The following is a 26,213-nucleotide window of genomic DNA, read 5'->3' on the forward strand; positions in this document are numbered from 1 at the left end:
ATCGTTACCGGAGTGAAAAGCGTCCCGCCCTGCCATTGGCTGTCCTGCCGGAGCCGTCGTTTTGAGGGTTTTTGATTGGCCGCCGTCTAGCGACGTCGCAGGCAAGCTGCTCGCCGATTGGCTACGGCCTGTCGCGGCGGGCTCTGGCGGGGGGTTCGTAACGGGGGTGAGGGCGGTGTGGCGGCGGCGGCGGCGGCTCTGCGCCCGGCCCCCCCCTCCCCGGGGCGGGGGGCGGTTCCTCCGCCGGGGTCTCTCCGCCACCAGCCGCCCTCAGGGCCCCGTGAGGGCTCCGGCTGTGGCGAGGCGGCTCCTGGCAGGGCCGGGGGGCTGCGGGGCGGGTGTTGAGGCGGGGTGGGCCCCGCCGCTCGCCCCGTCGCCCCCGCCTCAGCGCGCTCCCCTCTGGCGAGTGGGTGCCGCCGCTCGGGCTTTCCCGGTGCCAGGGCGGGCTGCGGCCTCCGTCGGTGCCTTGTCCGTGGGACAGGCCTGGAGGCCTGGCTTTCCCAAAACTCGCTCCTGGTGATTTCCCTCCCTCCCTCTCTTCTTCAGCGGCCGCAATGGAGCGGCTTGGCCTGAGCGGAGTGCACGGAATGGCCTGGAGTCCTGCCGGTCAAAGGTCGTCACAGTCATGATTGCTTTCAGTAAGTTTCGACTCCTAACTCGTCAGAATGTCGCTTTAAGGAGGTGTCACTTAAAAATGACTGTTTCTTCTGCATCCTGTTGTCAGGATCCATGGCAACCTCTCCTCCCCCATCTTAAAAAAAAAAAAGAAAAAGAGGTTGTTCATGAAGACATACGTTCTTATACAACTCTTCTGTGTCTGCCCCAATCCTTCATAAATGGCATCGGAATAACAGTAACAACCCCCACAGTACTCTTCTAGGCAGCTGCAGTGCTAAACTGTGGTGGTTCGGATCAAGGTACTAAAAAGAGCATGTAATGTTGTTATAAGCAGGAAACTGATTTGGATGTTTCGTACTAAATTTGCTTTTAGCTAATCAAAACATACTTGACTACCCAGTGTATGAATAGTCCTAGATCATTCCACGTTCCACATGCATTAATTTTTTTTTTCCATGTGAAAATGAAAAGGTCATGTAAAGAGTGGCAGGATAGAGATAACTATCCAATGTACGTGCAGCCTTCAACCAAGAGCAAAAGCGCTATGCAGAATTACAAGCAGTTGAAATCACTAGTAATTTTTAACTGCACTAGTATTAGTTGAACCCTTTAATAGCATGTATGTAAACAGCATCTGAGAAGACTTCTACCAATGTGCTGCATCGTTATTTTTCTAAGATAGCTGATAAATATATTGTTTTAAAATAAGAAAGAATATTCCTATAAACTTTTCACCTTGAATGATGCTTATTTTTTTGTTGCATGTATATCTGATAAAAGCCACTTTAATAACAGGTAATTCACCTCCGTGCTGTATCAGGAAATGGATTGGGACCAGTTTGACTTGAACCCTAAAGTAATTGCTGCCCTTAAGAAAGGTAACTTAATTTGCTAACGTCTCACTAATAGATCTGTCACCGTAGTGTCTTCCTCTACATAATTGTGTGTTTGTGGGTGTAAGCATATAGATGTACAGTAGCATTTTAGAACTGTAATTAAGTATTTCATAAGCAAGTTTTTTGAGTAATTAGAAGTGATGGCTTTTCCCCGTGCTTTAATAATAATTTCCCAAACAACTTTGTAGCATATGTCGATACGTTCATTGCCTGCCCTGCTTACAATAAGGCAATCTAGGTAAACTTCAAGTAAATGAGTAGTAGAAATTGGGGAAAAGTTTTCTTCCGTGCATAAGACTGTAATCCAGCAAAAAGTATTTATAAAACTTCTTCTAATTTCAGCTGACATAAAATCAATAAAAGAGGTTTTAAATCTTTCTGGAGCGGACTTGCAAAGATTGATGAAGCTGTCCAGTGCGGATATACAGTGCTTACTGAAAACAGTCTCTTACTCGCTGAGGAGAAATAGTATGCTTACAGGTAATATAGTCAATACAAAACCATCTTCTATTTAAACTTAAAATACTGTCACTGGGAGAAAATAAGGTTTTGACTCCTCGTTGTCACAATAATATGATTCTACAAATGAAAAGGCAAGTGGTTTTGTTATGCTATAATGAAGTATTTAACTATCCTAAGGACAGATCCTCTGAGGCCTTGAAGGTAGATGGAAGTCAGTGGGTGTCATTCTTCAGGATCAGGCCTGCTTGAAACTGGATAAAATGATTCTCTAGTCTGGAAAACTTGATTAGAGGAACAAAACATTTCCTTTTCCTTTCTCCCTCTCTCTCACAATTTTCCTTTTGGACTAAGACTAGTTGAAATACTTATATTCAAAACTATACAAACTGATTTTATATGAACACCTCATTCCAAACCAGGCAGGGCTTAATAATTCCTGCTGTTCAAATGCTTCATGGCAGCTCTTACTTAAAAGTTATTTTCTTGTGATTTGCATATAGCTTCAGGCCTTGGCCAGATGCCTGCAAAGCTGTTTCATTGGCTGCTATGGATTTCTATTTCCATAATTGCTGTCCTTGAACCTTGCTGGCAATATTTTCCTAGAGCGTAGCTTTCCATAGAGATTCCTTAGAGGCAGAGGAAGGAAAAAAAGTTCAAGAGGACGAAAGGGCTCAATGTAAACTATCAGTTTTTGAACAGGCATTCAGTTAGTAGGCCCTGTAAGGAAAGAGAGGTGGGGAATGCCAGACTGAATTAGAAAAATCTCCCATCAACATAGCAAGCGTCCTTTGTAGATAGAAACCTGGTATGCAGCCTCTATTTTGTATCACTGTGTGTTAGAAAGATACTAAATAAAACTCCTTTATTTATTTTTTTTTTTCTTTTAATAATTAAAAAAAAATCCAAAACGCTGCAGCGCTTCAGCTCTACCAAGATAAAGATCGTCTCACCTCCCAGCACCAGAAGTTGAGCCTAGGATGTTCGGTACTAGATAACTTGTTAAAAGGTGGCATTCCTTTAGTGGGAATCACAGAACTTGCTGGGGAAAGTTCTGCTGGGAAGACTCAGATTAGCTTACAGCTGTGCCTTTGCGTGCAGTATCCTTACAAATACGGTGGATTAGAATCTGGTAAGTACTGAAATATAAATATTGGTTAATTTGCCATTTGAAGGAAAATACTGTCTTTAAGAACTTTATCAGTGCACTTAAGTATATGCATGCGTTCGGTGCATGCCTTACCCTTCTGCAATGGAATCATGGAATGGTTAGGGTTGGAAGGGACCTTTAAAGGTCGTCTAAAACACGCCCCCTGCAAGGAGCAGGGACATCTCCAACCAGATCAGGTTGCTCAGAGCCCTATCCAGCCTGGCCTTGAATGTTTCCAGGGATGGAGCATCCACCACCTCTCTGGGCAAACTGTTAGCATTAGTAGTGTACTAGTTAGTCATGCATCTTTATAGAGAGAAAAGCATACTGTGTACCTGCCCTGCGTCACAACACAATTTAATACAAAATTACTGTTGCCTGCCACTGTGAGTTAAACTAGACACATGCAAACAATATATGGAAGGTGTTGCTGTCATGAGTATTTATTGACTCCTCTGGTAGCAACGACAGCAAAAGAACTTGTCGGATAATTTTCCATAAACATCTTGAACGTATGGTATATATTCCCTAGTTGGGGGTTTCAAATTTCAAATCATATTTAGTTTTATAATAATTAAAGTGATTTACATAGTAAAATAGATAGAAATCTAATTGAAGAAAGTTAACATTGTTTTGTACTTGTGATTTTCCTGGTTTTGCCAAAGTAGGTTTATGCTTTGCTTTGATTAGAGTATGGGGGTTTTTTTAACCATCTGTCACATTAATCTGACTCCTAATATTTTGGGGGTTTGGTGTTATATACTGTCTTAGAAATAGGGGAAACTTGTGTTACTTTTGAGAATTCAGTGTCCTGGTAGTCTGTCTGAGGTGTGTTTTGGCTGTGATCTTGCTCTTCCTTCCATGCAGCACTAGTTTTAATTTGGCAGTGGTTTGTTGTGGGGAAACTTAATTATTTCTTGCTCCATGTCCACCCATGCAGAAAAATCATCGAATGTGCAAATGCAAATCTTACTTAAAGGGTAGTAATTAGCCTGTGGCTTACATTACTTTGCTTTAAGTCATGGCATTAATCAGAGCAGAAGCAAATATATTTTGTTCGATTCCTTTGTGTGCTGCTGCTAACTGCAGCAAATAGTTTGAATGCAAATACACTTTTATTCGTGCTCCAGCACTTCTCCCTATTTATGCTGAAAGAAAGGAACAAACCAGAATGGAGTACAGAAGAAGATGCCAGCATCCTAATGGCGCTCTTGTCTTTTGTGCCAGAGTACAGCCTTCCTTGTAGGGCTACAGAATGGCAAGTCTTTTCATTATTTGTGTTTGAAAATGGATCTTTTTTTCTTATGCACCTAGCGCTTGGTGCCATTATAATTGCTTTGTCTTGTCTGTGTTCCACATCCACCCACTCCTAAGTGTTTCATGGAAGATAGGGTAGAAGAACCATCATCTCAATGCTCCTGTGAGAGAACCGGAGCATTTTGGAACGGCTGAGAGGACAGAACTTTTGAGGGTCTTGAAGGTATAGAAGGCAGAAATATCCTGCTGCTGGAGTTGGAGAGCTAAGGGAGTGGTGGAATCCTAATTTTTGCAGTTTTTAATGCTCAGTGTATATCTCACCGTATGTTAGACTCCATATAGTCACAGCAGCAGATATTGTTTGCATAGCACTTAGAAAATGAAACTTTATTTCTCTGCAGTCTTTTAAATAAAGGTTGTGTTGAGTCTTTTTTGAAAAATACAGGAATGAAAAGCTTAGGTTAACTATAAGGAGTTTTATTCTTTAGGGAACTTGAGGAGAACAGCAATGCTTAGTAACTGTCACATAAGTCTAGCACTATCACTAGAAGAGTAATCTTAGTGCTAAAACTTTGCTCATGATTTAAAATTGTGGTGAGTCACTGTGTTTGGGTTTTTTAGTGCTAGAAACTTCCCTTCTCTTAGGTAGAAATGTTGAAATACGTTTCTTCAGACAGTATAGATTTATTGTGTATTTACTTCATTTGATTTGGTGAGAATCTTGTTTACAATTCTCAGTGCTAGGAGGCTGACAGCAAACAAAGAAAGTGGGACATCCTTTGCCTCAAGGTTATCTTTCTGCCATTCTGAGAATGTCAGTTATGGTCAACTGCATGTTGGCCAAATTTATTTTATATGCCCATGAATATAATGTGACAAATTCATATCCATACTAGAATTCTGAATTACAAAAAAATGTTTGCTACTGAGTCTTGGTAACAAGCTGGCTTGGTGCACGACGGATTATGTTCACGGGTCTCAAAATATGTCCTTCTTTGAGAGGCAGGTTTCTTAGCGTGTTTTATTTTTGTTTAGTTGATTTTGGGGTGTTTTGTGGTTAACAACCAGCATAACACTTTTGTCAGGCTAAATAACAGAAAGCACTGGAATTTGATGAAATAGCTGTTTTCTGTTTTGATTTTTGTAGACCTGTGAGGAAAGATGCTCATGAGACCACTGGGGATGACTGACTTCCTCAGAGTGCCTCTTGTTTCTTGAGCTTGTTTCTCAGAAGAGATAAGTACCCTGACTCGTGATTTGCTGTTAGTGTTGACAGCTTCCTAATAAACTATACACAGCACGGTGCCACGGGCTCTTCTGTCTGTGTTGTACTAGTTTTCCCTTTTTATTTAGGTTATGACAATTCACTTATCCTTAAAGATATGTGCTTTTGCCTCATAATTAGGCATTGGTCTTTAATACTGAGTTTAGTTATTTGTCAATCTCTTCTAGTTTTTGTAACTTTGCTATGAAGCACCTCCAGTATTTTTAATGCAGGAATGTGTATTCTCCTTAATCAAATGTTCCATTGTGGCTCAAACTGAAGAGCACAAACAAAAGCTGAAGAGGCTTGATGGAGGCCTGATAGGAGACAGTACTATTCTCACTGTACTGTGAAACTCAGATTTTAAACCAAGGTAAAGCTCATCTGATATGTTTTATGTGGCTTAATTCTCTCAAAGTTTAAGATTAAAGTTCCATGATTTTGTGAAATGAGCAGCACTTAAAGAAAAAGAAAATAAGATTGTCCTACTGTATGTTTTGGAGAAATCACACATGCACTCAGAGTACAGTATCTGTTGTAGTAGAATTAACTGGGGTCAAAGAAGCGTTACAGCAGAGTAGAAGATTGGCAGGTGTCTGAATGCTGGTAAACAAAACTAAACTGAGGCAGAAAATAGTCTCTGAAGGAGAAGTGTTCTTAAGAAGGAATTAATCTTCTTGATTGTTTTTTACTAGTGTTTCACTAAAAACATTAACCTGAATAAAAGTGTTCACTTGAACTTTGAAATTGCTGTCATGATTTTACGAAGAGGACAGTGTGCATCATCAGTGTTGGCCAGGAATTTTAAATCTAGGTTGCTGGACCAGTGGTTCAGAGGGGTCCAGATTTTTGCTTTTCCCGCTGTTCTTTTTCGCTTGCAGGTTTTACAGCTGTAGGATTATCTTGTTTGCTTCAGTTTACTTGTTCATCAGGTATAAATGTGAAACTCGGGCACAATTGCATATGTTTATAATACAATAAGATTGCTTGATCATTTTATACTTTTCTGCTTTTACCTTGTGTTTGTTCCTATTACTGTTCTTAGTACTGTACTGAAATTATCTGCAAATAAAGTCTTTACGAGGATTTTACATTTCTTTTTCTCCAAATAATTTTACAAAAATTGTATTTTTTCAGCAAGTGTCTTAGGTTTGCTGTTTGGAAATGTAGTGAATGTTGCAGTAACTCTGGATTGAAATACAATTATCTAAGCAATGGAGCACCGATCTATTTAGAAACACAAATCTGCATTTGAAATACTCAGCTTGTGTTAACAGGCTCAACCGTTTTAGTGAGTGGACTTCATCCTTAGATGTAACCCTATTAGCTGATAATTCTGGCTAGTTCTGCAATAACAGTAGCATTATTTTAGAAAGAAAAATATTGCATGTATTTCTGTTTTCTTGACATCTTTGATGTATATTGTTAATTTTCTCTGCAGTAATGCATACTTCTTAACCAGAAACCACAGTAAAAATATATAGACATCGCTCACAATAATGTGATTGAAGTATAATGCTTTTTATGTAATTTACCATTGTCAGGAAGAGTTAATTGCACTGAGATTGGATGGGTGAACCCCTCTAAACTGGCTTTCAAATTGTGGCAATAAGTACCCTCCATATGTAAATTTAAAACCAAGAAACTTGAAAACAGTGACTGAAATCAATCAGAATACTAGTTGTGCTGGTTTTGGCTGCAATAGTTAATTTTCTTCATAATATAGTGCTGTGTTTTGTATTTGTGACCAAAACAGGCAAACTATGCAGGATCGCTATTTGTGGGTTGGATAAATTCTGATACTTGTAATTACCCAAATTGGGCAGGCAGGTGTTCTGCAGCTGTGCAAAATGAGTGTCACCTCATGGAGAGGACAAAAATCCAGTTGTGTCAGCAGGCACCAAAAAAAGGACCTGGCAACTCCAGGAAAGTCACAGGAGTGTTTTTTTTGTTGTTGTTCATCACTGATTCAATGTCTGCAAAAAAAAGTAACAGGTAGATCTATCTAGTTTTTGAGTGCAGAATGTATTATTTTATCTTTGTGCTGCAAGGAAACTGCGTGTGTAAGGGCCCTACTGTAATAACAGAGGTGGTTTCCTTGATTATAGGAGCTGTCTACATTTGTACAGAAGATGTATTCCCAAGTAAACGTTTGCAGCAACTCATAGATCAACAACCTAAGCTGCGTGCAGATGTTCCAGCTGAAATAATACAGAAGATCAAATTTGGAAACAGTATTTTTGTTGAGCATGCAGCAGACCTCGTAAGTAGTAGCACAAACTAAGAATGCATAATTATTACGCTATAATCCAGTAACCACAGGAGGTTTTTTGATATAAGAGAGCTTTCAAAAGACTAAAAGCGAACTAAGACCTGTAACAAATACTTCTTAATCTCTGCAGTTTGCTGTTAGAGAATTGTCTATTACAGTGTTTTATTATGAAAATATTAAAAGCTAAATATTAATATTTTTAGAATGAATCATGTAGGGGATTTTTGTAAGTCATGTTTATTAAAATGTAGTACACTTATTGTTACTAGTTGTACTGCAGCTCCTAGGGAGATCTTCATTCAATACATACGCAAAAGTTGGTGTGTATCCTGAGTAGCTTGCAGTATAACACCAGAGTTATTAAACTGCAATTTAAGCAGATGGAAGGAAAGGATACATAAAAAGATGCCTGGAATAGGTAATGGCACAGCATAACCACAGCAGTGCAGCTGTCTTGCCCTCTCCCTGTAAGATGTTATAGAAGAATTGGAGAGAAAAAGAGAGAAATTTCAGTACTGTATTCGTGCCTTGTAAATCCACATTTGTGTGCTTTTTCTTAAGTGGCCATGAGTGTACTCTTTATTGATAGATTGTCAGAAGCTCTGTTTTCTCTAAGGCTTGAAAGTAGCACTTGTTGGGGTTGGGGTTTTTTGGGGTTGTAGGGGTTGGGGTTTTTTAATTGTAGTTTGCAAGAGTAAGATCTTGTACATTAGTGTGCTTGCCACTCACTGTGTGGCCCAGGCAGCAGCTAAGCTACCTTTTCCATGTCTCATATATTGAAAATATTAATCAAAGTTCCAATTGTAGTTTCTGGAAGATACAGGCTATGTTACTGTAAAATGGAGAGAATCACCCTATTGTACTATGTTCATCTCTCTGAAATACCTTTAAAAGTAAAACACTGCACTCACTGATGAGTCCAGCAACTGCACAGTAGATTGTTACAATTCATTCATTGCTGTGTGTAGATTCCGTTTGTGTGTATCCGTATACACAGAATGCCTTGCTATACAGAGATAGGCGGATTACAGCAGCTGAGGTAGAAACCCAAGTCACAATTACGTCTTGTATTTTCTTTCACGTAAAAATGTTCTTGACTTGCTTCATTCTGAGGAATCCAGATGTTCATGTATTCACTTGAAAAATATGAGTCTTGTATGAACAGAAGGACCACGTGCAAACACTGCAGGGTTTGAAGTGCACCATAATTTCCTGTAGATATAGCAGTAAGTGAAACAAAAAAAAAAAAACAAACCAGTTTTCCAGAATGGAAAGCAGTCATGTATTCTTCAGAGTAACTTTTTCCCTTCTGTTTAAAAAATTTTTTAAGAAGTGTTTGATATTATAATATTATTTATTTTGTAAAAAGCAACTAATTTAGTACAATAGATCTTACTGTAATTCAGACTTGAGAATTACAGTTTAGTTTTTAAAGCTAACTTGCCGAATGCTGGAGGATATTATATATAATTTTGGATGCATGTAAGCTCTTAGCTGTGAACCTCTATTTGGATGTAAAGAGTCAGAAGAACTGTGACTCTCATGTTTACTGGGTTGTTTTTTTTTTTGCCAGAGTTTATGTTTCTGATGGCCATAAGCTGAGACTATCACCATGAGCTTGTTCTCCTTTCTACTCAACTGTTGTAGACCACACTGTTAAAGACCAGATACTGGGCTACAAGGACCTTTCATCTGACTAATATGATTATTCTTATGTGATAGAAATTGCACCATACAAAATATTTTAGTTAAACTTCCTGCAATTGAAATGTTTGGTGACTTCAAAATTTTCAATTAGTAAAACTTTTAATAGGGAGGATATAAGCTGCAGGTACTCATGTTTATAATCAATCGCTGATGTAGCAACAATGTATTTTATTGTTAATATGTCATTAGTGGCACAGCAGTGTAGTCCCTGACTTCTGCTTTGAGTAGTTACTGCTAGTCCCAAGTCCTCAGTGTTTCAGTGAGAACCACTCCTGCAAAATAGGAATGGATTAGGATTGTAGTATTGCATTCCTAAGATTTTGAAATGTTGGTACAAATTTATTTAAGTCAGAGCTGCAGATAACTGTACATTGCAGTTTGGTCTCTTTATTTATTTATTTTTTTTTTTCTTAAGGTAAAACCACAAGACGCTTGTGAAAAATGGTTACTAGTGAGACTTAAAGATCCACAAACTCACTTTGTGATTAGAAACTCCATCAGCTTGTGTTTCGGCGATGGTATCTATAGTTACTGTCTTGATTTTACAAATAGAGTTATTTGAGCTGTTTTAATGCTGGCTGTCTGTGTTTTGTGGTAGGATACCTTTTACAACTGCATTACTAAAAGGATTTCCCTCCTGCTGACAAGAGGCATGGTGCGGTTGGTGGTCATAGACTCTATTGCTGCTTTGTTTCGATGCGAATTTGGAGTTTCGGACTCTGTTATGAAGGCTCGGTATTTACAGACGTTTGGAGCACAGCTTCACAGTTTGAGCACTAGATTCAGGACTCCCATAATGTGCATTAATCAGGTACGACATCAAAATTGCTTCTTGTTTTTTAGGGACCATTAATAAATGGCTGGGGTGGGGAAAAATCTGTGTAGGTAGATTTCTTGGTGTTGTGTTTAACACTGTCAGCTGAGTATTGATGACTGATGGAAACTGAAGTTTCCTTAAACTGGTGTACTTTAAACCGGTACATTTTAACTTCTCAAAGTTTAAGAGTATAACTTAAGCTTTTCATACTGTTAATGTTCTCAAAGGTTGTCCATGAAAGCTAGTTAACATGGGTATGTATAGCAACTGCACAAAGCTTCCAACTAAAACAACAGCATTTTCTTAATACTAGCTTCAAATGCTATCGCCAGCAGAGTGCTCTGGGAGCTCTGCATGGATGATTATATTCCACGTGTATAGGAGATGGTGAAACACCAGGGACTTTGCTGCACGTTTGTGAAGCTCAGCATTTTGTGCAACTGCTGGGATTACTAAAGCATTAGAACGGATGCAAGCTGACTTGAGCTGTAACAAAAAAAGCCACAATGATATGAGTCAAAAAGAATATTCTTCTGAGAAAGCTAGACAAGATACTACTTCTGTCCTGTAGAAATGGTGTGCCACTGCTCTTAGTCTAATCACAAACTGAAGGACATATGAATGCTGGAGATGAAGCATTCACACTTGGAATGCAGCTGGAGAACAAGGTAAGGAAATGTGCAGGCAGGCCACTGCTGGGGAAACTTCCTTTCCAGAAGGCCCTTCCATCAGATTAATAAGTACTCAGCCCTGAGGTTTCCTTCTCACAGCAGAAGAAAAGAGGTAGGGAGAAAAGCTGAACTTTAGAAGTCATAAACAAGAGTTTTATATCGGGAAGAAAGAGGTTCTAGAAATATCCAGTCAACTATTACTTTATTTGTTTCTGTTCCCTAGGAGGAGTTCTGGAACTACAGAATGGGCAGGGTGTAAAACCTTACATTTACTGCCGTAACTGGAAGGGAGTGTACTGGAGTTCATACATAGCAGCAATTTGAACAGCTTTCAGGCATGCACAGCGTTTTTGTTTTCAGTAAGATTCCCATTAAGATTTACTAGGATTTAAATTTCAGCCTTGAGTTACTCCTAGTCTTAGGACTCTTACATAGTCTTTCATAGGGTCAGCTGGCTTTTAAGGAAAACTGAGACTTCTGTTACTGCTTTCTGAATTTTGGCATTAGTAGAGACAATTTTTTCTCCCTGTGAATCACGATTTACATTTTGCTTTTTGTTAAGCGAAGGACTCTGTGTTTCAGCATTTGTGCTATGAAGCCAAGCAATGGAGTCCAATTCCTTGGCTGGCTTCTGGGATACTCTGAGAATGGGCATTTGGAAAAGGCTGTCTGCCTTCTTCCTGGGGGTTTTGAGGACCCATCTAGCAGGCAAAAGAAGATCTGATTTAAGGGTAAAACAAGTTTAGATGTATCCAGTCTCTACCTTGGAACGGTTGAGTGTGAGAGGGAAAAGAGAGATTTAAGAAAGCTGCTTCCATCTACCTTCCCATGCCAGGAGTCTCACATTGGTGCTGGCTCACAACAGATGAGGTCACTGCCCAACGCTGAATGACAACAGTCTGACCACTTGCTAACAAAGGGTCCTCAAAGGTTGTATTCTGATGGAAGGTGACTCATTATATCAAGTCCGTAACTACAGAAATAAACCATGAATGTAATAATATCTGAGGAAGATTATGGCTCTAAAGTAATATTTTTTTTGTACACTATGTTTTGAGAAATACCTGTAAGTTAATTTGTCGTACTTCGTGAAGAACTTGTGTGGGAGAATCGTGACATTAGAAGACAATCAAGGGAGTCAAGAGGTGTGCATTTTTTCTACGTTGTAGTCAAACTGCTCCCTGAAGCAGGCCTTGAAAGGCGGTGAAGTCATTGAGAACAGGAGATTTAGGCTTCAGCACCTTTTATCTACAGATACAGCATTGGAACAGTTTTGTGTATGTGTGGGTTTTTTCTTTGCTTTTCTCTTTAACAAATTAAGCATCTAGTAGTAGTTAAATTCATTTAATCTGTAGCTAGCTAAACAGTTGTAGCACAGTAAACTAAGATTGTACTTCACAACTCCCTTCTTAGTTTACCTAGAAAGAATAAGGATTTTCTAACTTGGCTTAATACATGATTCAGTAACTTGGATTTTGGCTTTGTTCCCTTCCCTGCCCTTTCTGCTAAAAACAAATGCATAACTACAGGGCAACTTCAAATGTTGTTTTTCTGCTTCAGGTGACCGATGCAGTGAGCGAGTCAGAAGCTGCTCAGTGCAGTTGTAGGTAAGTCACCCGCAACAGAAATGTGACAATGTCGTACGCAGCAGCATTTAACCACTGTATTTTTTGTAGCTCCAATATAAACTACCAGAGCATGTGAAGAGCAGTAGTGCATTTACCCAGCAATGCTGCGTTTGCTGGAGATCAGCAATAACTAATGGGCTGTGAAGTGGAGGAAACTGTCGTATACGCTTATGTGGTAATCCCTAATCAGCAACTTAGGGGGGAGCATTCCCTGGAGTTAATGGCTGGTGTACTTGCTTACGCAAGAGTATTTTTGCATCTCTCCTTGTTTCTGATATAACCAGGTGCATTTACTGTCTGCTTAAAAAAAATATAGCAATGAAATCTTATGGGTTGGTTTTGTTCGTTGTTGAAGAAAAAAAAAAGTATCTTTTGACGTGAAGATATTAACAGAATTCAAACATACATATTTGTTGTTTGATTTCTACCTATAATCTTGATTTACTAGATAAGAGAGGCGCTACATAAATGTGCTTTTGTGAGGACGTTGTTTTGTCCTCAGAGTCAGAAACTGACACAGAACAAGGATAAGGTTCAGTTTTGGTTGTTTGTTTTTTTTTTTTTTTCCTTGTAATTCTTTTACTGGAGAGATTGTACTTCTTCCAGGAAAAAAAAAAGTTGTTTTAAACGTCATGTTGAAAGTAATACGTACGCAGTGTTATATCTACCCAGCGTTTCTAAATATACCTTCAGATGGCATCCAGGGCCAACAGCTACACACTTCAAATACTTTAAAGCTCAACCATTTTTCTATTGCTATTTTCCTGTCACAAGGGGAGCCATCAAGACAGAGGCAGGTATTCACCATGACTGTAGTTGGAAGAACAACTGAATTATTCTGTGTAGAAGCTTTTGTCTTCCAATTGTTACCTTGCTCTAGTGAAAACCTAGTGTATCGTTTTGTAATCTCTGTCTTTGAAGGCCTATAGTTGTAAATACAGCAAACAACGGTAACTACAGAAACAGCAGATCGTCACTTCCAGTGTAATTTTATTACAACAGGAGTGACAATATTATTTCATATTAAATTCATACACACGGAAATCTGTAATGCTTTCTTCATAGTGTAGAGGATAACAGAGTCTCTCCAGCACTCGGAATAACCTGGGCAAATCAGCTGCTAATGAGACTGATGGTCAGCCGAGTACCACATCCTGAACAAGCATCTGGAGCTGCGTCAGGCCACGCTGGAACTGTGAGGACTTTAAGAGTAGTTTTTGCTCCTCATCTCCCTCCATCCTCTTGCTACTATACGGTAAAATTGGAAGGTGTAAAAGGAATAAAATAAATCCTTTGCATAGTAAAGCATCCTGCTCCAAAAATGTATCAAAGCTACCTTACTTCAGGAAGAATTACTAGTAATGTGAAATTCTTCCTCGATGAGAGGAATAGATGTTGGAATACATAAACGGTGATAAAAACACATTAAGCTTTGTCTGCATTGTGAAAGAAGATTTTTTTTTATACTTGGATGTATGATGTGCCTCAGCTTTTCCTCGTGAGGTAAGTTTTCTGAAGGAGAGTAAAGTTGTGGGCAGGTGGAGGCTGCCCAACGAAGTGTGATGTGGCAGCCCTTGAGTCAGGGGAGACTGGATTTCTAATTTTGTTTTAATAGCATGATAATCTAGAAAGAGCATGTAGTGCAGTTGTATGCCTCTCTGTTTCCAGACCCAAAGGGACTCAAATTCAACCAGTTAACACTGCCTGATGGTGTTTCTAGTCCCTGTGCTGCCATTATGTATGGCCATTCTTCTATCTGTAGGGCCTCCGAAATAACATGAAGCAGCTTTGTCACAAAGCATCTATCCTATCTTAAAAGTATTTGTTATTAATATTGGGATTTAAAAAATACCAGAAAGAGACTTGATTTTAACATATTACTGTAAGAATTTTAAAGAGTATACTGCTTTTGTAATACATGGGCATATCTAACTTCATAGAACCCCTACAGCTTTTCTGGAAATGGTTCTTTTCCACTCTTTTCCTGCTTTCCAGTTCCTTCCTCTCATAGAAAAAGCCTCTTTACATCTTCCATTTAAAAAATAACAAACTACATCCCCCATCTCCTTGTTCTGTTTGCCAGCTGCTGACGGTGTGTAACCAGGTAGTTTCAGAGCAAGGGCTCTGTTTGTGTTCTTCCTGATGCTCTGCCCGGCTCTGTGTTTTGTTGGATCTGGATAGCGTTCTTGATCAGCTTCTGGAGCACTACCTCCATCTTCTGTCCTTACTGCTGGGCTCTTGGCTGTTTTCATCCATCCACAGAGCTATTACTCTTCTCAGGCTTTTTGTTGTTGTCAGAGCTTTAAGTGTTTTTCTTTCCATCTTTGCACTATTTATCACATCTCTTTCTGTTGTTCTCAGCCTACTGCGATGACACCTACTTCTTCTAGTCATTGCTGAATTCAGTGTGAAAGAACTGGATTAAGGTCCTCATGCACATTTTCCAAAGGCCTTAGACCTTATTTAGCCTGTTATGTGGGTGCCTGCTCCCACCAGTATACTATGCTCACTTGTCAAGGTCTCAGATTTCCCCTTTCCACCCGCTTCCCCAGGTTGCCAAAGAGCGGTGTCAGACTTGTTCCAGAGCCCTAGTTTTTTCTGCGTAGTTAATTACTCAGTTCTGTCTTTGACAAATGAGAACCTTTTGTTCTCCATAGTCTAAGTGATAAAAATCTCTTCAGGCTTAAGGACTGAGCTGGTTCTGTATTCATAAAGCTCTTCGCAGTGCGAGCTTCCAGTCCAGCGTTGAAGCTTTAACATCTTCCATAAATACAAGTTCAGAGAAATTACTGTCACTTGGTAAAAGGCAAGTCCAGACCCATTCCTCTGGTGTTCTTGAGGCACACTGTATCGGTGAAATGGCCACCTCTTCTACCTTTCCCCTCTCCCCCCAAGTAATGCCCTTTAAGGATGTAGCAGCCACCTTTTCTGGTGGAAGCACGCTGGGTAGCAGAAAGGCTGAGTTTTGTCAAGCTGTACGCTGGGACAGTTGGAACTCTCTGGCAGAAGACTTCTCAGAGGACAATTGAGTGTGATGCAAGGAGAAAGAGACCCAGGAAGACAGGGACTGTGTGACTGCCTCAGGGAAGTTCTTGAGGAAAACAGGCACAGTCACACCTTGAAGCTGATGGAAGGGAACTCCTAAGCAGACAGAAGGACGAGTTGCTTTCACTGCCTTCTGAGATCCTTTCAAAGGGGACCTTGTGCAAATAGCGTAACAAATAATTTCTCTCTAAATGTCTGTCTCTTATAAAATGTCCTCATTCTCTGGATGTGAAAATGACCATGCTCTCTGATGTTTTTTTTAATAAAATTCAACCATGAAGTTTGGAGTCTTTGTGTACTGAATCCAAGGAAAAAGTGAGAGTGCTATAGCTCAGAGGCATGGCCACCTCAGTCTTCATTATGTTCCGTGCCTCCTTCCCAACAATTTTAAAGAAGATGAACTTATGGAGCATAAGTAACACTGAAAATATTCTTTTCTACTCCTGGCCTCTCTTTAGTCAATATATTGCTTATCCTATTGTACTAATTTGATTTTTAAAAAACAACACAATTGATTAGTAAAAACCTTGTCAAAGCCCAGGCTCCACTCTCAGGAGCTTGCCTCACTGTGAACCATGTCTGGAACAGTCTGATATGCATCTTAAGGCTCAGTTTTTAATATTTTGATAGCTTTTTTTGCAACATGACTGCTTGCAGGAATGAGGCGTCATAAGGGTTACAGAGTCACCAAAGTCCCAGTTCACTTGATGAAAAACACTTCTACCAGCAAATTTAAGTAACCCTGAGCAAGTCTTCCTGCCCCTGCCCGTATTTCTTCTTACTTAACTCTCCAGCTGGAGGCTTAAACCTGAGTCACTATGTTACAGTCTGTTTCCCACCTCACAGGCAAACCCTGAACCTCTAAAATGCAACTGACCCCCAAAGCCTCCACTCAATCACATGCAGCAGTTGACTGTTCTTCTGCAGTTTCTACCCCGTTCTTCAGTTCCATCCACAGTCAGAAACCTAGAACGGCTTTCAGGGTGCAAACCCTCACGAAGACTGAACGAACTGTCTGTCCTCTTTAAAGCCTTGTGTCAAAAATGTTGAAACATGCTTTAGTTAGTTATAATAAATGCAATTTAAGAACCATCCCTTTATACAGCTTTATTCATCTTTGGATTTCACAACTGAAATTTGTTTCTATACAGGGGGGGGAAAAAAAAAAGGAAGTAATTTTTACAAAGATGATTTACATCCTAGAATGTATTAAGTAAGTATTATCATCTTTATCCTGTAAGACTACATTTAAATATTTTTCTCCACTTTGAAAAGAAACATTACATGACACTTGAGAAACTTTTAACCAGTTTCAAATTAGTCTACAGATGTGTGATGTATTTAAAGAGGCCTTTTCCAGCAGGAAGATCATAGAGGGTTCTGGAAACATTGCTCTGGAAAAGTAGAGCCAAATTAATTTGTGTTTGATAAAGATAAAAAAAATTTACACAACTGACCTATTAACAAAACAGATGTAGTAAAACACACTGACCAATCTCATTACAAGTTTCTTGATGACATCACAGTGAATTACTACTATTTGTTACAAAATAACATTTGTGGAAGTTTATTTTTCAACAAAGCTTTATGGGGTAAGACCGATGAACTCTGAAGGGGATTTAATCAGAGCTGTGACAAGCAGTAACTACACAGGGAGATAAAATGCTGCATCTTAAAGCCAATGTTGGAAGGTTTCTTATTTTTTAAGATCAAACATGAAATCCACATATTGGGAGAGGGGGCAGAGTTTTCCTCAGGAAGGATAGATGGTGTTGTGGTTTTGGTTGGAAAGCATTACAAATGGTTTTCTGGTTGTGCCATTGTTGGGTTTTGTTTTTGTAAATCAAATCCTAGTAATAAGAAAGTCCCATTCCTGAGTGCATAGAACTCATCTGGCTTAGTTATACTGTAACCTACCACCGCTGCTCTACGATGCTTCAACTCTGCAATTTAAAACTAAAGACTCAGTCCCTTTCCCTGCTTGGACAGAGGCTCGAGTGTAGGTACAGGGAGCCTGAGGATTGATCTGGTTTTAAAAACTACTTCACTGCACCTTTTCCATGCTGCATACAATTTTTAGTCTCACTTGTGTGTGCCAGCACAACTGTTAGAGCAGCTTTGAGCTTTCTGATGTAGCTGGTATATGAAATGAACTGCCACGTATGGTGCTCTAAATATTTCTCATTTAAAAGCAGCCATAATTAAAGAACAGTTTTGCAGCTTCACTGTGAGCGTAAGCATCTTCTCAACAGCTCAGGTCTTTTGACCTCTATCAGATGGTGGCACTGTGTTTTGCTTCTTGCTTTGTTGTTTCAGGCTCTTCTTTTCTTGAAACTATTGACCTTGACTATTCAGTGTACTGAGGCTATTGTGAATGGTTTACGGCGAAAAAGAAAAAAAAAAGTCAAACACAGATGTTAAAGATTTCCCTCAATTCTAAACTATTTAAAAAAAAAAAAAGCCCAATATTTATAACCAGTACTTATTTAAGTCTGTGACAATGTAAAGTTGCTACAATTAAATGTAAACTTCACAGCATCACATCTTTTAACATTTATTCTCTCAGTACAGGCTAACATTACCAAAAATGCAATTCTTTTAGCAGCTTTCAGACAAAATACATGACCTGCATAACAAAAACTAAAGTAACTTGAACTCATCAAGTACTGTAAACACACTTTCAATGAAGCACTGCACACCCCTTTTACTACATATTTACAATAGAACCACGCTGTTTTCAAAGTTACTGGATTCAAATTTAAGCACAAATACTTCTCAAGCTTAAAACCAATTCACTACCGTTCAGGAGGGCTTGGGGGGTGCTGTTTATTTTAAGAAAAGGTACAAAATCTAAATAAGGTGTCCACTTGTTTTTCTGTTAAGTAAGTGCTATGTTCTCTCACTGCAGTACTGCAAGCACACACATCACAGCAATAGTTCAGTTATTCCTCTAAAGGAGGAGCAAATCATGAAACAGTTACATTTTACAGTAATATTTAGTAAGATCTAAAGTCAAGACCCAATATTGCCAGTATTCCTAAAGACTAGCACACAACCAGACCAACAGAGGCAGCAGCCACCTCTCCATCAGTAACAATTCAACATACATCCCACACGTGACCCTCGCTGACTGTAGACCCCAGAAGAACCAGCCACTGTTTGGAGCAGAATCTAGAGGAACTGGCCTAACTGGGAGGCCTCATGATGTTTTTCATGAGGTTCACCCTTACAATTCCGGCAAGGACAAACATGCCAGATCAAAACCACATGAGCACTACTAAGGTTGCAGTTCTAAAAGCCAACTGAGAAGCCCACCTGAAATATAAATGTATACAAACCATGTCCTGAAAGTAATTAATTCATGATTCAAACGGAAGGTTGACCTTACATTTGGTTTTGTACAAGTTCTTCTCAAACTGCAAACAGCTCACTGGCTCCTAACTGGAAAGGCCTTGGCCAACATTCTTGGGAATTTACAGATTAGAGAAGTCTTGAAATTTCTTCTCTGAAAAAAAAGTTAACCTTTTAAATGTAAGAACTGTTTAATAAGCAGTAGCCCAACAATCTTCCAACACACTTTAAAATATATTAAAAGGTTTAAAACATTTAAAAGCACAGTACTAGTAATGCAACCAACGGCAAGATCCTGAACGAGATCACCATCAACATACCATGGTCTTGCATTTTATACACTTAATATACACTGTAATCTGGCATGGTTAAATATGTTACTGCTATTTACACAAGTTTTGTTTTGGGTTGTTTTTTTTTTTGAGAGGCTGCAAAAATAATTTTCCTTCAAAGCTGAAAAATGAACATGTAAAACACATTCTTCAGTTTAAATAATTCCTTATTACTGAAATCAGTTTTGTGTCTAAATGGTTTTGTGGGTTTTTTTGGAAGTCACACTTCTAGAACGGTCTCCGAGTGAAACGCCGAGCTCTACAGAACAGTGTGTGACCAGGCCTGCTCAGCCACGCCTACAGCAGTAGCATGGGCTGGTGAGGAACAGGGTGACTGCACGGGGTGTTTGCAGTGAGGGTTTCTCATGGTACAACAAAGGACACCCACCCTTGCACACAGTTCCATGCACGAGAGCTGTGGCACGGCGCTCCCGCCGACTCCCCGCCCTGCCTGTCGGATGCACACGGGCGCCCACCCAGCTCAGCGACCTGACGTACGGTTCTTTGGGCAAAGCTAGCTCAGCCTGGCTTTGTGCAGAGAACTGAATTCACCGATGGGTCCATATAACATTTTGCTTTAGGGGGGAAAAAAAGTAAATATATTATGTATATTTTATATAAAAAGCTCTTAATAAAAAGATTAAAACTCAAGAGTCTACATTATATGAGTACATACTGTTAAGAAAACTGAGCAACAATCTGCTGTTGCTCGAGTTCATTAATGAATTGCACTACTCTGTGCTAAAACTTCTACACATTAGCAGCATCAAATCCCACCGTTTCTAAACTGTCCTTTACAGCAGGTACACCATATGCAGCCTTCCTTCCAGAGATGCTAATAAGGTACCTCCTGGTAAACATCGTGAAGTGCATTACGTATACAACTTTTTGCATCAGCTATTGTAACACAACTTAAAACCAGATACAAAGCCAAATACTCCTAACGAAGTACTAATTCTAATGACTCTTCACAGCCTGTTCAAATACTAAAACTTTCTTCTGTCCCCGTGTTTTGCCTCCTTCAGTTGGCACTAACCTTGAGTGAATATTCCAGCTTTTCCCAAAGTTAATTTCATTCAGCATTTTCCAACTCGCAGCTATGACCACAAATACATTTGTACGCAGACTGGTGGGTTTTTTTACTTTCTCATCCAACTTCACAAGAATTTTTACAGAAGATTAACAAAATTACAAGCTTTACAAAAAAGCAAAAGTCAATCCTAGTGTCTATAAAATACTTAAAACACACATACTTAGTTCCAGCAGCAGTCCTGTATACAGACAGCGTGTATATGAACTGTTAAGTAGATTTAACGTGGACGTGTGGTCAAACGAGTCGCTTGCCAGTTGTGGCCATCTACTGCTGCCGCTGGGGCCCTTCGCGTTCAAGTGGTCCTTCGCACAGCAGCTGCTCCACAGTGTAACAGCCCAGCGTGCAGCTGCCTGCTTCTGCTGTCATCAGCTGTTACGGAGAAAGGCAGGGTTTGGAATCAGCACAAGGAAATGTTGGAGCACTTGCAGCAGACAGAATGGGATTGTGAATTCCAGTGGACAAGCAAGAAAGTCAACCTGAGGCTTGATGTTTCCCTAAGAGCAGCAGCAGCAGCTGCTCTGGGACAGTTGCAGTCCAAAACTTCAGTTTTCGTCAACCATAGAAGGTAAAGGTCAAAATATTTTCCATTTCTCCTGATCAACATGAACTGTCCTGTCTCCGTCGATTATTGTGCCCTAAGACTTATATCAACAACTATCAAAGTTATGGTCACAGGCATTGCTATTAGTGCTATCCACACGTAATTAACCCCAATCATCTCTTCTGTAAAACTGAATAGCTCAATCTAGTGGTTAAGCCAGCCGTGTCTAAGTGCTGTTTTGCCAGCTAAGGTTTCTAACATTACAATAATCAGTGGTGCAAAGGCAAGCCCCACCAACACAGTACGCTCAATCTGAATTTATACAGTAATGCACACAAATTTATCCTTTTCTCGTTCCAGCACTGTATGTATTTACTGCTACACATTTCATTTTGCCTGCATTTTCAAACACCTTTGCATTTTGGTATGCTTTTAATATGTTTGTATTTGTACATTTTTTTGGCTGCTGTAGTATTCAGATCTACGTAAGTAGCATGAATGGGAGCAGTGCAATGAGCAATATATATCTATATAGTTTTCCTTTAGAAGAAAATACCCACTAATGCTGTGTTTAAAATCGTCCCTATTTAGAAAAGTAAAACCAGCAGTCCACTGGGAAAAAAATAACAAATTCGACAAACTAGGTGTTCCTGTACATAGGGATGAACCAAAGCTTTGAAGGTCTCAGTGCTTCTTTATTCACGAAGGAATATTAGCTAGCTTCTGTCCAAGAATCTCAATGCGCCAAATCAGTCTGACTGACACTCAGAGCTCTTGAGTCTGTCAGACAATTATTTCGTTCCTGTGTGAAGGGGAAAAAAACAAACAAACACATTAAGCAGATGTCCAGATAGTTCAAGCAAGTAAACAAAATTACTGGCTTTAACAAAGAGGAACAAACAAATAGGAGGAGCTACAGAGAACTGGCCTTGTTCATGTTGGGTAGGGGGATGTTTTTTCCATATTCTAATAAACAACATCTTCCCCCAACTTTCAACTAGCAAAATGAAAAGACCTACTGATACGTATGTACACCCTCTACAATCCTAACCCAGGTCTCACCAGAAATGCAAGAGCCCATCTATGGGAACTGCCATGGGTGTCTACAGTGGCTGAACTAGAAAAGTTCGGAAGAAGTGAGAACTAATCTTAATATCACAGCGTACACTCAAACAAGACATCACTCTTCTGGAAGTCACATCAACTGTACACTACGGATTCAGTGCAGGGGCACCTAAGGGCATGACATTTTGAAACCTTGGTGCTGCTGCTGCAAATAATTATGCTTTACCTTGGATTTTTTTTGTTGGCTGAAGTTCACCCTGAGCAAAGCGTTGCATATATTTCACACCACAGAAAACTCTGCAGTATGTTCATTAGAGGTAATACAGTGACATCTTCATGCCACTCAGCAGTAAAATGGAAGTCATACAGTTTGGGCTTTCTTGCTACTTTAGGACAAACAGTGATGAAGATCCTGACATACAGTTTTGTTAGTACGGAAGTAATTTTATTCTTCCTAAAATTAGTTACAGTTATTGTGTTAGTAAAATGGACAACAGTGCTTAGAATGCAGAACATTGCTAGCTCATTTGACAATACAGGAAACAGTGACTTAGGTAAAAACAGGAAATGGGAAGTAGCCATGGGGCACACCAGGTACAATTAAGCAAAATAAGGTTTTATATTAGCAGAAGCATAACATAGATCAGACAAACTGTTAGAGACTGCTCCTGTACAACCTCAGAAACAACTCAAGTCGCTTGTAAGGGAATCTGAAAATGTACAGCAATTATGGTGACTGGCCCCTTTGCAATAAAGGGGCTGAAGTAAAAAATACTTAGTAACTGGGCTTTAAAAGTTCTTGGTTTTTTAATTAGTGTTTACAAGAACATAAGATTCTGGAAGTTTCCTATCTACTGTAATAGTCAGAAGGTCCAAAGCCAGAGACTGCTTGATATCATAAAAGGCAATCTTTACTGGTCAGACTTAGGCACTTGCTTAAAATTAAGCATAATTCACAAAAGTGTCACGGAATGATGCTTTAAACATCTTAAGTAGGAGACTAGCAATCACTGGGAGTTTGTTGGTTTATTACTTATCGTACTTCTTTTATCCCAAACCCTACTAGTGATACCTATTTTTGTAAGAATATTGTAGGGCTTCTTACTTGAAAATGATCTTCAGTAGCCTTGCCACCCATGTTAAGAACATTCAGAGAACTGGCACGCTTCATGCTGCAACCAGGACAGTGAACATGCAAGGATAAACCAATCAGAATAGCTGAAAACTAACAGCTCCAAAAACACAAGTAAAACAATGAGCAATGCACAGCTAAGGGAGTCTGAACAACACCCCAAAACTGATCTGAGGGATACACTTGAAGGTAAGTATGTAACTTAAAATATGTTTGTATTTGGTTTTAAATAACATATAAAACAAAAAAAAAATTACAAGCTCCTCAGAGCTTAAACATTTTAGGCAATTGATTTAATTTCAACACAAAATAAAATCTCAATTCTTAAAGCATATCAAATTAATACACTGACTTAGCATTGATTTTTAATTAACTAATTCTCAGTTTAAATTTTATGAAACTTCTTACAAAAGCATCAAAACATTCAGACAGTTTAGGAAAAAAAATGTGAAACATGAGTAAGTTTATCACATAGGCAGCATTTAACTTGGAAAAGCTACAACAAACGTTAGTTTAGTACTTTCTGCCTCACCTAGGCAAGTCTCCAGATGCCATTTCAAAAACCATTTAAAAGTCTTTTATTTTAAACACTTCAAAATGAAGGGAAACAGGAAGGTTGCTGCTATTAACTTCGGTTATGCTTTTGGCTTTACAACGCCCTGAGCAGTGGTAACAACTGTAGAATACTGTCTTGAAAGCAACAGATGAGGAAAAAAAAAATTAACCTACACAGCAACTACTGACAGTCAAAATATCACTGAACAATAATATCTACTGCCACGAGATGAGGATTAATCATTTACCTGCTTTTCTCAAACAGATACAAAATTAACAAAAATATTTTAAAGTGTGTGTAATGAAATTACAAGGTTTGCCTTGGTTCCTATCATCATGGGGACTACAAAGGAATGGCTGATGTCCTTTATCCCAAAGCATCTGCACATTACTCAGAAGGTGGTACATTTGCTTTGATTTTTCAGTAGCTCTTTAACTATTTCAAAACTACTAAATGAGGGCTTTGAATACGTATTTGATGAACTATTCACAAGACAATGAGGCCCTAATCCTGCCGTGCTACCTACAGCTTTAGAGACAACTGGTCGATGCTAAGTTTCCAGTGCCTTCCAGGAACACGGAAAGGTTTATCCGTACAGATCACATGAGATATCAACCAGTTTTTCTTTCTACTGAAGCAAGACTACTAATAGCCAAAGTCAAGCACGTGTTTTAAATGCTTTCATAAAGCAAAGGCTTAGCAGAATAACGAACCAAACACTAACAAGCACAGGCAACAGCTGCTACATAACACAGGCTTACTGGTTTTTTGCTAGCATTAAATCTGCACGTTTCAAAAGCTAGAATGCACACAATTTAAAATATTTGACATGAGTGTTAGCAACATCAAAGCAAGGACTCATGCACAGTATACACCTCTCACAACAGAGGTTATATATGGAAGTCAAAGAGAGTTAATCTGTAAAACACAAACAAAACATTACATAAAACTCTGGAAAAGAGCATAAAAGTTCAAGGAAAACATTCCAAGGAAATAGAAAATCCACCAGTAAAAATTTACACATGTATTTTTAGGTTCTTGCTGAAATGCCAATTTAAAAAAAAAAATTAATCACACACAAGGATACTAGCTTGCTTGTAGGTTGTTTTGGTTTTGGGTTTTCTTTTTTTAAATCATCCCACTTAAGAACTTCAGTCTAGCAAATGCACTTTTAATTCCCTCTGTGTTAGAAACATGACAGCACAAATAGCACGCAGTTGCTTCTCTGGTGCATAAGTAATAGCAATAATGAAAGCTTCCTCCCCACCCCTGTAAAATTACAAATCTTAACTGTTCTGCTCTATGATCAAATTTTAAAAGTGAAAAATCAAACCTAACACTAGGTAAAGCAAAGTTAAATTATTGCAGAACTGAATTCTGAAATATGATAAAGAAAGAACGAACTGATACCATGCTTCAGGTGTTGTATGTTTCAAAGAACAGCTCTTAAGAGATTTGTTCTTTGTCAAAAAGGCTTTTGCATTATTTAAAGAAACAAATTTCCCTGATGAGTTTTTCACTTTATTCTCGTCAACCTTCTGTATCAAGCAACAACATGAAAACGAAGTCTTTCACGCTGTGATATTAACGTATTTGTATTTGAGTACTTCTCATTCAGAATCATACCAGCACTGTCAATTACTATTTACAGAAGCACAGTATAAGCAATAAAAAGCTGTAAATCAATTTCAAAGTAAAGTCTTCATAGAGACATAGGCAGGGAATGCAGAGATGTGCTGGTAAGGAGGGAGAGAGGCACAGAAGTCTTCTACCTAGAGTGGCTGACTTCACAGCAAAAATTATTTATATGTATGCTATGTCAGTATTGTAATATTCAGCTATCAAACACACTAAAAACCAAAGGTTTGCAAAGTAAGAACCTAATATCCCTCTTATTAAACTCAGAAGCAGGAAAAAAAATCCAAACAACTCTATTTACTAAAGTTTCTTCAGAAAATGAAATAAAAATTACTTCTTGGGATATCAGTGTGTACAGCTATGCTTCATGATCTACAAAGCTGGTGTTTAATACCAGGAATCTCAGCTGGTTTTAGTAACAAATGCAAATATAAATTAGGATTAAAAAAAAGCCTGCATCTTATAAGAACAGAAATGTTCTTGTAGTTATTGTCTTACACACTCAACATGAATATCTACATAAAAGCCTGTCAATGCAATACACTTACTGCAAGTTTTAAGAATAAATTATTCTTTGAGAATTACAGTGACATCTAAAACCCAATATTTTGTCAAAAAGGGAAAACAAGAAAGGTAATGGCTTTGTTTTCAAATTTGTTTCACTTTAATGTCTCTATTTGAGGAAATGTTATCTGGTGACACAGACCTCACAATATGATTA

The 26,213-nt window shown here is 38.9% G+C and overlaps 2 protein-coding genes across 6 annotated transcripts in view; one reads left to right on the plus strand and one right to left on the minus strand.

Annotated features, from left to right (window-relative positions):
- Window positions 1–24: 24 nt before the first annotated feature.
- Window positions 25–16,064, plus strand: XRCC3 (X-ray repair cross complementing 3). 3 transcript variants are annotated; one of them, XM_086749567.1, is made up of 9 exons: window positions 25–101; window positions 547–638; window positions 1,414–1,496; window positions 1,857–1,994; window positions 2,893–3,105; window positions 7,753–7,907; window positions 10,222–10,434; window positions 12,672–12,718; window positions 13,805–16,064. In XM_086749567.1, exons 3-9 carry the CDS (start codon window positions 1,442–1,444, stop codon window positions 14,025–14,027), a joined length of 1,044 nt encoding a protein of 347 aa, XP_086605693.1. In that variant the 5' UTR covers window positions 25–101; window positions 547–638; window positions 1,414–1,441; the 3' UTR covers window positions 14,028–16,064. The 3 variants fall into 3 exon arrangements, with proteins under 3 accessions (XP_086605693.1, XP_086605694.1, XP_086605692.1); XM_086749568.1 differs by lacking the exon at window positions 25–101 and adding an exon at window positions 725–917 and having other exon boundaries at window positions 428–638; XM_086749566.1 differs by lacking the exon at window positions 25–101 and having other exon boundaries at window positions 428–638.
- A 2,261-nt stretch (window positions 16,065–18,325) lies between these two features.
- Window positions 18,326–26,213, minus strand: part of KLC1 (kinesin light chain 1) — a 49,312-nt gene continuing 41,424 nt past the window's right edge. For 2 of the 3 annotated variants that reach the window (XM_086747912.1, XM_086747911.1), the window contains exons 15-16: window positions 23,272–23,338; window positions 18,326–21,903 (exon numbers count right to left, since the gene is read on the minus strand). In XM_086747912.1, the coding sequence (XP_086604038.1) occupies window positions 21,838–21,903; window positions 23,272–23,338 (133 nt within the window). In that variant the 3' untranslated portion in view covers window positions 18,326–21,837. The remainder of the gene's footprint in view (window positions 21,904–23,271; window positions 23,339–26,213) is intronic. The other variant, XM_086747913.1, reaches the window with a different exon arrangement.

The sequence above is a fragment of the Chlamydotis macqueenii genome, chromosome 5, assembly GCF_036417535.1.
Source record: "Chlamydotis macqueenii isolate bChlMac1 chromosome 5, bChlMac1.mat, whole genome shotgun sequence".
Classification (NCBI taxonomy): domain Eukaryota; kingdom Metazoa; phylum Chordata; class Aves; order Otidiformes; family Otididae; genus Chlamydotis; species Chlamydotis macqueenii.